Source organism: Lynx canadensis, chromosome X, assembly GCF_007474595.2.
Source record: "Lynx canadensis isolate LIC74 chromosome X, mLynCan4.pri.v2, whole genome shotgun sequence".
Taxonomy (NCBI): domain Eukaryota; kingdom Metazoa; phylum Chordata; class Mammalia; order Carnivora; family Felidae; genus Lynx; species Lynx canadensis.
In genome coordinates, this window is record NC_044321.2 from 67,835,158 (window position 1) to 67,847,161 (window position 12,004).

General features: G+C 35.6%; 1 protein-coding gene across 1 annotated transcript in view; it reads right to left on the reverse strand.

The window, feature by feature from the left end:
* HDX (highly divergent homeobox) overlaps positions 1–12,004 on the reverse strand; it is a 154,763-nt gene that overhangs the window by 25,131 nt on the left and 117,628 nt on the right. The window contains exons 6-7 of the mRNA XM_030306310.1: positions 7,065–7,141; positions 3,389–3,472 (exon numbers count right to left, since the gene is read on the reverse strand). Of these exons, the coding sequence (XP_030162170.1) occupies positions 3,389–3,472; positions 7,065–7,141 (161 nt within the window). The remainder of the gene's footprint in view (positions 1–3,388; positions 3,473–7,064; positions 7,142–12,004) is intronic.

Genomic DNA, 12,004 nt, shown 5'->3' on the forward strand with positions numbered 1-12,004 from the left:
TCTTTTTGCTATTCAGATTAGTCACTTTCCATCACCCTGTCTTCCAGATTGCTGATTCATTTTTCTGCATTCTTTAATCTGCTATTGATTCCCTCTACTGTATTTTTCATGTCAGTCATTGAATTCTTCAGCTATGATTCATTCTTGTTTATATTCTCTAATTCTCTGTGGACATTCTCACTGGGTTTATCCACTTTTTTTTTCTCATGTCTTTTCAGTATCTTTATGACCATTACTTTGAACTCTTTATCAGGCATATTTCTTATCTTTGCTTCATTTAGCTCTTTACTGTGATTGTCTTGTTCTTTCATTTGGGACATATTCCTCTGACTCCTCATTTCATCCAACTCTGTGTGTGTGTTTCTATGTATTAGGTAGAGTAGCTATATCTTCTGGTCATTCAAGTAGTGGCCTCGTGTATAAGAGGTCCTGTGGTGCCCTATAATTCAATTCTCCCATGTCACCAGAACCAGGTGCCCCAGGGGTATCCCCTGTGTGGGTTGCAGGCACTTCCTGTTGTGGCTGAGCATAGTTGCCTTCATCCCAGATAGCTTCTATGGCCCACTTTGCCTTCTGTGAGCACACCTTTGAGTGTCCTGGTTGAGGCCAAGTAGTACTGGTTGGTGGGCGAGGCCATTACTCATTCTAACAGTGTGCTATTAACCTCTCTGCCAAGACTGCACATACACGGAAGTTCAGGGCTCAGTCCCTTCCTTATACATGCAGCTAAGGGGTCTGGCTACAGTAATTGTGGGTGCCTGGTGTGTTCGTTTGTTACCCCCTCCATATGAGTGGAGTCACTTTGTTTTGGTGCTGGTCTGTGCCAAAGCTGTAAACCAGGTGTAGTTGGTCAGGAACAGCTTTGGAGGCTGTGCCTATCATGGCAGGTGTTTTGGGTGTGGTTGGTCCTCAGAGGAATTACTTGGTGAAGCAGTTGTTGCTGGCAAGGAAGATGGAGAGTGTTAGAAATGGCTCTTGTAGGCCTCTCGCTCTTTACTCTGGGAAAAGCCAAGAAATTTTTGACATTGTTGAACTTTCATTCTTGAAGAAATATGAAGATCCCTTTCCTTCCAGTACATGTTCTAAGATTAAACAATAAATGCCTTTCATGTATACTTCAGGCACTTTTCAAACTGCTGTTTTCTGTGCTGTGTCTTGGACCCATTTACTTAGTATACTGTCTCTTTAAGGATAAGTACTCGGTTTCCTATCAACCTTCAGCTTTCATGGCATTAAGCTTACTGATTTTTAAAGTTCCCAGAGTTAATGCCTGCTGGTTTCCAAAGCCAAACATTATGGGGACTTTTCTTCCCTGTGGTGTCCCCAGTGCCAGCAGTGCTCTTTGAGGAGTCTGAGTCACTTCTCCATGACTGTGATGTCTCTCTTGTTTGTATTTACTCACACAGGGAGTTGGTTCCCAACTGCATCTCTGCCCCTTACCCTTTATATGTGGCTTCTTAACACTAGCTGTGCAACATCTCTTCTGGTAGTGTTTAGTAACAGTTGAATAGATGTATAATATTGCCTAGGTATTTCTGTGGGAATAGGTCAGCTCAGGATTCTTCTAGTCTTCCATCTTCTTTCCTTTCCTAATTTACCCTTGCTTTTGAATTAAGGTAAGAAATAACAAATGAAGTGAAGTATTTTCAATAATGGTTATGAAAAGGGGCACCTAGGTGGCTCAGTTGGTTAAGCATCCGACATCAACTCAGGTCATGATTGCATGGTTTGTGAGTTTGAGCCCTGTAGCAGGCTCTGTGCTGACAGCTCAGAGCCTGGAGCCTGCTTCAGATTCTGTGTCTCCCTCTCTCTCTGCCCTCCCCCACTAGCACTCTGCCTCTCTCTCTCTCTCTCTCTCTCTCTCAAAAATAAACCTTAAAAATAAAAAAAATGATTATGGAAAGATATATTTTCTATATAGGTGCTAATTTTTTAGAGTTAAAGGAAAGACATTTATGTAGGATAGTAATGTGTTGTCAAAGACATTCTTAACAAGATAGTTAAGGACTCCTATTCCCACAGCATTTACCGCAATGGAAAGCATTGAATCATTAAATGTCCTATAGAGTGCAATAAAAATGTAATTAGCATTTCTGGGTAGAACATTCTGCCCTACCCTTGTTTTAGCTCAAAACCTTCTCAAGTGGCACTCCAGAAGGGAAAGGTTCTGGAGAGTATCCTCTGTTTTGAGTCCAACTCCATTTGACCTGTTTGAGAGTACTAAGTGGAGATTACTTAGCAGCCATGCAATCCGGTCCTCTTTGTAATTTTCATACCTTGTGCCACATGGTACAGAGCTCTTTAAACCTAACTGGGCATTTAGAAATACTTTATGACTATGGAGGAAAGATAAGAATGATCTCTTGTAGTTCAGAAATACAATTTTATAATTTTATTAGTTGGAAATACAGCTTAAATACTGGATTGTAGTGTGCATTTTGACCACTTACCAAATAAATTTCAAAAGATAATTGTCTCCTATGTTTATAATGTTCAATATTATAAAGTCTGACATGTTATAAACATTTAGGAAATAATCTGTTTAAGTACATAATTTCAATTATAGTAAAACCAAAAAGACTCTGAGAAAATGAAAAGTATTCTTTTCTGATTATTTTTTTTCTATTAACAGCTTAGGATGACTAATCTCTGCTTTGTCACTTATGATATTTCAAGAAAAGAACTTTTGTATATGGATAGAAAGATTGGCCAAAATTTGGAAAGCCACAAAGTTACCTAGTAAGGTACAGTATTGATTAACAAAGTGGTAATAATTATATATCTATGCAGAAAACATATTGACATATAGACAGATATCTCATGTCAAAATTTAATAAAATAAAATTATGTATGGCACACTCACAACATAAGCCTTTCAGTTTAGGTACTAGTGGTTTTAAGAAAATGTCATCTCTATTTATATTCATTTGGTATTTGTTCTGCGAATTGTTTTTAAACTTCTCAAACAGGTTTCCTAGAAATGGTCTTCAAAAGTTGAATTCCAAGATAAAATCAGCAAATGCCACTGGAAAAAAAACTCCCCTTTGCCACCATTTAAAAATAAACATTACCTTTTAATCCAGTGTCATAAATTAACCAACTAACATAAATTAACCAACACTGTGCACAGCCTCACCTTGGTATACACTGTCAACACCTACTCCCACTCAGCAAGCTCTTTGCTTAAAACCACAACCACTAAACTAGCCAGCATTAAAATGGCCAACATCTTGACTGATATCTAAGTGCCTGAGAAAGTCAATGTGGAGCCCCAGTTTAACTTATCAAATGAAAGTAAAAGTGAAATAAACTAGTACATAAGTACTGTAAAAGTCTGCTTCAATTAGTACCTTCTCTTAATGAATTAAGAATTTGAAATTACTTTCACCTTATAATCCAAGAGAGAATTCACTTGTTCAACTTCACAATTACTTATCATGTCACTTTCTTCATCATCAATAATTTCTATTTTCTGTAACAGAAGTAGAGAAGTTTCAATAAATATATATCTGATTATCATCACTACACTCAACAATGTATAGAACATATACATTCAATGTTTACTTTTTATGATGAGATCATCTAGTCTAGATTATCCACAATAAACTGATAACTGACTGGCTCTTCAGTGTTATAACCAGTGTGTGTTTGAGCCACCTTCCTCTACCTTTAATTGATGACTACTTAGTAAATAGAAAATTATTGGGATGCCTGGGTGGCTCAGTTGGTTAAGTGTCTGATTTTGGCTCAGGTCATGATCTCAAGGTTGGTGGGTTCAAGCCCCACGACCTGCTCTGTGCTGACAGCTTAGAGCCAGGAGCCTGCTTTGGATTCTATACCCCTGTCTCTGTGCTCCTTCCCCACTCACGCTCTGCCTCTCTCTCCCCCAAAAATAAACATTAATTTTTTTAAGTAAATAGAAAATTATTGTAATACTATTTAAAATAGCAAAACTTCAGGGCCCCTGGGTCGCTCAGTGGGTTAAGTGTCCAACTCAATTTTAGCTCAGGTCATGATCTCACCAGTTCATGAGATCAAACCCTGCCTAAGGCTCTGTACTGGCAGTCCAGAGCCTGCTTGGAATTCTCTCTCTCCCTCTCTCTCTGCCTTTCCCCACCCCTTCACACTTGCACTCTCTCTCTCTCAAATAAGAAGCTTAAAAAGAAACTTTAAACTTTTCACAATATAAAAGGAAAAAAAATAAGCACTTGAATTCTGCTTAAACAGAGCCCTACAGTGACAGGAAGCTCACTTCCCATAAGAGTAGTCTAATGCTAACCATACCTACCTTGTTGCAAGGGCTTTTTTTTTTTAAATTACCATGTACTTCTTCACAACTAACTTCTAATGTAAAGTATCAACATGTGACATGCATTCCAAAGTCAAATACAGTTTTAAAAAATTCATTTATTTATTTTTTATTAAAAACTTTTAATGTTTTATTTATTCTTGAGAGAGAGAGACAGAGCATGAGCGAGGGAGGGGCAGAGAGAGAGTGGGACACAGAATCTGAAGCAGGCTCCAAGCTCTGAGCTGTCAGCACAGAGCCTGACGCAGCGCTCGAACTCACAAGCGGTGAGATCATGACCTGAGCCGAAGTCGGACGCTCAACCGACTGAGCCACCCAGGCACCCCTAAAAAATTAATTTATTAAATGCACTCCATTAGCTAGACAATTACGATGTGATAATAAAAATAACCTGGCAGTTTTCTTCCTTCACTGGACAGTAAGGAGAGAGAGAGAGAGGGAGAGGAGAGAGAGAGAGAGGTTAAACTTCCATTATCTTTAGAATTAAGGTTCAACATAGTCTGTCCAGTATTTTGCACATAGTAGGTACTAATTAAATATCTATTCAAAAGAGTGAACAGCTAACTGCTGATGTGAGGAATGACCAATAAGCTCCAACCATGAGAGCAAGGAAAGTTCTCTAATCATGAAACATTATTTTTTTAAATCGAAACCAAAAGACAAGATCAGCTCTAAATTTTTAAGCACCAGGTGTTGTATGGAAGTGTTGATTCACTATATTGTACACCTGGAACTAATATTTCAGTGTGTGTTAACTAATTGGAATTTGAATAACAATTTTTAAAAAGTGGAGAACATACCCTGAATGACCATCCTTAATACTTTGCCTATAAGGATATGTAACCATAGCAGGGTTTGTGACCTACTAGTCAGGAGGACAGTTGCAATGAAAACTGCTTTCTGCTGCTGATTAGAGATGAATCTATTTTGTTTTTAATTAAAATAATTATAAACTTGGTGTTTAATCATATCAGTTTTCATCAGACCTGATTTGACACTTTCCAAATTTTTTTTTAGATTCTGTATTTGTATTGGTTTGGGGGAAAAGAAGATAAGTAATCCAGGGAAGAAGGCATCAAGAATCACTGGATATATATGTGCATATAAATAAGTCTTATATGTCTTTGTGCTTTGTCAAAATTTATCTCTAAAAATCAATTGTTTTTCAAAAATTAGGTCCCTAAGTGACTTCGGTCATCCCATGCTATTACTTCATTTATTATTTCCAAATGTCTGCTGAGGGGAGATCCAATGCAGAGAAATTCAGACTAAAAATGAACATGTGTTTAGGGCAAAAGGTTTTAATTTGTAAATAATTGTATATAGCTTGTACAGTACAACTCAAATATAGAGCAGAGGATATTATTACTCCGTGGAATGTATGTTAACATGATTAATATTGTGGAAAATAATTATTACTAGCTATCTAAAGAAAACATGGCTTGGCATCAAAATCAAAGCTTGTTTTCCTATAGTCTATTGAGTTGTGTTACTAGGGTCAAACATCAACTTAAATCAGGACTGAGATCAATAAAATGTAATTCCAAACTATATTCTGCACGTGGAAAACACTGTTATATATTGTTGAATTTAACAAAAAAGAGCAAAATTGTATTTTATGTGTCAACTTTTATTAAGGAGATATAGAAGAATCAGAGTGTCATAAATAATTTTTGCAATGGAAGCCTGGGTAAATCATGAAGCTACACCCATTTTGTAACACAAAAATCCATTATAGGGACCATTTTTTTAAAAAGATTTCAATCAAGCAAAAATTACTAATTCAAAAGAAAAAAACAAAAGCAAAATGGCATTTGCTTTTGGCTTTGACTTTAATATTATCTTGATTTCTGTATTACTTGATGGAGTCAAAATATAAACAGATGCTGCTAAAACAGCTGTTTGGAGAACATTTCTATATATCAATAATGTTTACATTTTCACAAAGCCCAGTTTAATCTGCATACAGTCTGTCTCTGCCTGTTAACCAGTCTTTTAATATCGTCCTTCTCTCATTAGAGCAATTTTTAAGAAGACTAAAAGAGTCTAATACAACTAGAAAGAAGGTAAGTTTCCAAACATAGTAGAGATAGGTGTGGTCTGAACAGACAACTCTGAATCAGGAATCCTTGGATACAAGACCCAGAACTAACAAGGGCTTCCTTCATGGTTTCAGGCTAACCTCAATTTTATTTCTTCCACCTGTTAAATGAGAAGAAATCTGCTTTTTGCTGAATGTGTTAAAGAAAAGTAACATGTACAAAATGTCTATGTGTAGTAAGCATCAGATTTTTATATGTGCAAATCTCTTCTTTTTTAAAAAAAATTAATGTTTATTTATTTTTGAAGGAGAGACAGAGCACGGGTGTGGGAAATTCAGAGAGAGAGGGAGACACAGAATCTGAAGCAGGCTCCAGGCTCAGAACCATCAGCACAGAGCCCAAAGTGGGGCTTGAACTCACAAACTGTGAGATCATGACCTGAGTCAAAGTTGGATGCTTAACCGAGCCACCCAGGCGCCCCACAAATCTCTTCAATCAAAAAGTTTGAGGCACAAATGACAGTGCTTTAAGTTTCATTTCTTAAACTCTCAAAGATATATAAATTCATTGGTGACAGCTCTGTTTTGGCTTGTGAAGTGGAGCAAGATTTTATTCTGCTAACACCAATATCCTTACCAAAGGGAAACATATCCTTGAAATCCATCATGTGGGAAAGAATCCATCATGAGGAAAGAATTTCAAAATGTACATACCACATTATCTGCGGATACTGCATGGTGGTCCTCCTCCTTATGAACCCTTGCCTCATTTGGAACTTCATTGGACTCTTCTACAGAAAAAAAAAAAAAGGCCACGATTTCATTTTCATTCCTCAAAATTTTATTGAGAATACCTTTCTCAAGATCACTTAAATATTTTTTTATTTTAAAAAGGCACAAATGATATATTCACATCATATATGCTGTGATGAGCAACTGTACCTCTAACAATGCATTCTAGGAAACAAGTGTGGATAGATGGCCACTACTGTGTTGTTTATAATTGAAAAATAAATGGAAATAACCTATATGCTTAACAATGAAGGACTCAATAAATCACTTAGGACCTCTTCCTACAATAAATACTATAAAAATGAAGAAGAAGAAGAAGAATTGATAATAAAGAAAATATTCACAAAAAATTGGAAAGTAAATTAAATGAAGGTGACAAAACCTACTATGTAGGTACAGTGTGATCTCAATTTTGTAAAAGTAAAAGAAGTGTACCTTTTCATAGAGGAAAAAGAAACAAAAAGAATGATGTTATTTAATACCAAAACACTGACATTGTTATTTCTGGACGGAATTACAGGAAACTTCTATTTTTCTTCATTTTGTTTAGTTTTACTTATTTTTTTAATGTTTCTTTATTTTTGAGGGAGAGGGAGAGAGATAGAGCACAAGCTGAGGAAGGGCAGAGAAAGAGGGAGACACAGAATCTGAAGCAGGCTCTGGGCTCTGAGTCAGCACAGAGCACAATGCGGGGCTTGAACCCATGACCCATGAGATCATGACCTGAGCCAAAGTTGGATGCTTAACTGACCCAGGCGCCCTTTAATATTTTGTTAATTCTTATTTCAATTAGTTTAATCATATTTAAATATTTTTACAATGAATTTGTATTACTTATAATAAGAGAAAGATGATAATTTTTGAATACATGATATAAAACTATAAATACAGAATTTTCTGATTTTGTGAAAAGGCATGTGACGTGAATACACACACACACACACACACACACACACACCTGCATATATGCAAAGAAAACACTGGCAAAAATATCCACACACTCTTATTTTAAGAATAGTTATTACTGAAAGGTAGGACTATTCTAATGTTTCATTGTATTTTTTTTTATTTTCTATAATAAACATGTATCTCTCATATGATAAAAAAATCAATATTCTAAAAATGTGAAAAAATAAACAAAGAAAAATAAATTCAGAAAAATAAGTCTATTAAAAAGTCTTCTGTGCTGAGCTAGGGAAAGTGGCTGGTTCACAGCATAGGTGTCTACAAAATATTGTCCTGTCTTAGATTATCCCCACCTCTACTCCTTAGTAAAACAAGACAGTAATATTTCTCCATTTTCTTTTTTGCACAGTCATGGCATGTAGATCATTTAGATAAACACTAGTGGAAGCTCTCAGCCTTTTGGGAACTGATGCTTTATTTCACCATAGAAAACAGAACAAAAATATTTATCAGTCCTCCCAGAATTTTTCCAGATCCATTCCTTCCCATGGAAAGATGTATAGGAGTGCCCTGTCTGAGCATGGAGGATAAACAGAAAAAAAACATGGCTAATTGAGGAACTCCTATGAGTATATACATCATTAGAGTTTAAGATATACAGAAAAATTTCACCAGAATTTTAATTCAAATTCCACCATAAATTCAATTTGTTTATGTCTTTAATTAGTTATTTTCAAGTTTTTATTTAAGTTCCAGTCAGTAAACAGTGTAATATTACTTTCAGGTGTACAATATAGTAATTCAACACTTCTATACAACACTCAGTGCTTACCACCACAGGTGTACTCCTTAATCCCCATCACCTATTTCACCCATCCCCTACCCACCTCCCTACTGGTAACCATTAGTTTGTTCTCTATGGTTACTTAGTTTGCCTCATTCTCCCATTGTTCATTTGTTTGTTTCATAAATTCCACGTATGATTGATCAGATGGCATTTGTCTTTCCCTGACTTATTTCACTTAGCATGATAATCTCTACCTCCATCCATATCATTACAAATGGCAAGATTTCACTCTATTTTATGGCTCAATAATTATATATATATATATATATATATACACATATATATATCGCCCTTGGGCTACTTCCATAGTTCAGCTATTGTAAATTAGTGCTGCAATAATCATAAGGGTGCATATATCCTATCAAATTAGTGTTTTTGTATTCTTTGGGTAAATACCTAGTAGTGCCATTATTGGATTGTAGGTTAGTTCCGTTTTTAATTTTTTGAGAAACCTCCATACGGTTTTCCACAGTTTGCATTGCCACCTATGGTGCATGAGGGCTCATTTTTCTTTACATCCTCCCTAGCACTTGTTTCTTGTGTTTTTGATTTCAGCCATTCTGACAGGTGTGAGGTGATATCTCATTGTAGTTTTGACCTGAATTTCCCTGATAAGTGATGCTGAGCATCTATTCATGTGTCTCTTGGCCATCTGTATGTCTTCTTTGGAAAAATGTCTATTCATGCCTTCTGCCCATTTATTAATTGGATCATTCATTTGGGGGTATTGAGTTTGTTAAGTTCTTTATATATTGGATACTAACCCTTTATTGGATATGTCATTTGCAAATATCTTCTGTCATTCCATAGGTCACATTTTAGTTTCATTGTTTCCTTCACTGTGAAGAAGCTTTTTATTATGATGAAGTCCCAATAGTTTATTTTTGCTTTTGTTTCTTTTGCCTCAGGAGATATATCTAGAAAGAAGTTGCTACAACCAATGTCAAAGAAGTTACTGCCTGTGTTAACTTCTAGGATTTTTATGGTTTTGGGTCTCACATGTAGATCTTTAATCCAGTTTGAAATTACTTTTGTGTATGGTGTAAGAAAGTGGTTGAGTTTCTTTTGCATGTAGCTTTCCAGTTTACCAACACCATTTGTTGTGATTGCTTTAAATGTGTAGATTGCTTTAGGTAGTATAGGCATTTTAATAATATTTGTTCTTCCAATCCATGAGCATGTGATGATTTTCCATTTGCTTGTGTCATCTTCAATTTCTTTCTTCCATGTTTTATAGTTTTCAGAGTAAAGATCTTTTACCTCTTTGGTTAGGTTTATTCCTAGGTATATTATGGGTTTTGGTACAATTGTAAATGGGATTAATTCCTTGATTTCTCTTTTCCTGCTTCTTTATTGGTGTATAGAAATGCAACAAATTTTTGTGTGCTGATTTTGTGTACTGCAACTTTACCAAATTTGTGTATCAGTTCTAGCAGTTTTTTAATGGGGCCTTTTGGGTTTTCTATAGAGAGTATCATGTCATTTGCAAATGGTGAAAGTTTGACTTCTTCCTTGACAATTTGGATTCCTTTTATTTCTTTTTGTTTTCTGATTGCTGTGGCTAGGACTTCCAGTATTGTGTGTTAAATTACAATGGTGAGAGTGGATATCCTGTCTTTTTCCTGACCATAGAGGAAAAGATGTCAGTTGTTCCCCACTGAGGATGATGTTAGTTGTGTCCTTTTCATATATGGCATTTATTATGTTGAAGTATGCTTCCTTTACATCTACTTTGTTGATTGTTTTTATCATGAATGGATGGTGTATTTTGTCAAATGCTTTTTCTGCATCTATTAAACACCAAAAATTAAACTTAGTTTTTTTAAGTTTATTTATTTATTTTTAGAGAGAGAGCATGAGCAGGGGAGAGGCAGAGAGAGAGAGAGAGAGAGAGAGAGAGAGAGAGAGAATTCCAAGCACACTGCTATCAGTGTGGAGCCCAATGCAGGGCTTAATCCCATGAACTGTGAGATTATGACCTGAAGCAAAACCAGTAGTTGGATTCTTGAGGTTATGATTTCATGGTTCATGAGTTTAAGCCCCACATCAGGCTCTGTGCTGACATTGTGGAGCCTGCTTGGGATTCTGTCTCTCTCTCTCTCTCTCTCTCTCTCTCTCTCTCTCTCTGTCTCTGTTCCTCCCCCACTTATGTGTGCTTGCTCTCCCACTCTCTCTTTTTCTGAAAATAAATAAATAATAAACTAAAAAAAAGTCAGATGCTTAACAGACTGAGCCACCCATGTGCCCCTCAATTTAATTTTTTAGTAAAAGAATGATGCTTATATGGAGGAGACTGTATTCATTACTTAGATATTGCATGTCATATGTAATTAGCCACTAAATGAAATGAAGTGGGGGAGTTGTCATCAGGTTTAGCTGCAGAGCTGATATTAGTACTAATGCTGTCAGAATAGAAGTTACAGCAATCATCAGTAAGATCATTATTGGTATCATTCCTTATAGGCTTGCCTTATATTTCCATTCTTAATTGCTCGTAACTTTATACACAGCTTTGCTTTACTGGCAACATATTCATACAAGGTTTGATTATTTTATAAGATGTAAATAAAAACTATTTGGAGGATTTCTAAAATAAAAAGGTATGAAGTGATGCAGCTAATTAAGGCATGTTTTCTTTTTTACAGATAGCTTCCACATTACTGAAAGTTTGAAAGTTAAATACAGTTGATGTGACTGCTTATTCCTCAGGAAAAGCAGCTCTGCAAATTGGAAAATAAACAAATAAGCAAAGTTATTAATCAGTGAAAATTCTAGAGGGCATTCTATATATTAGGGATACACTCACACTATGTAATTATGCAGAACTATATTTGATATGCATATACATATAATAGATATAGCTAAGAAGATTTGTTAAAATATTTAACATTATAGATGTTAACCTTTGTCATACTTTAAACAATTTGATTCTCAGGATAGTAAAAATCCTTAAAATTGCTCAACCATACATATATTTTAGTAGACACAGAACTTTAAGGAGCTGAGTCATCTATTACTTTTTCTAGAGTTTGCCAGGTAGCTTTACCACATCTCTTTTCTCTTCACTTCCACACAGGGAAAGAAAAAAAAATGGGAGAGGTGAGGGTGG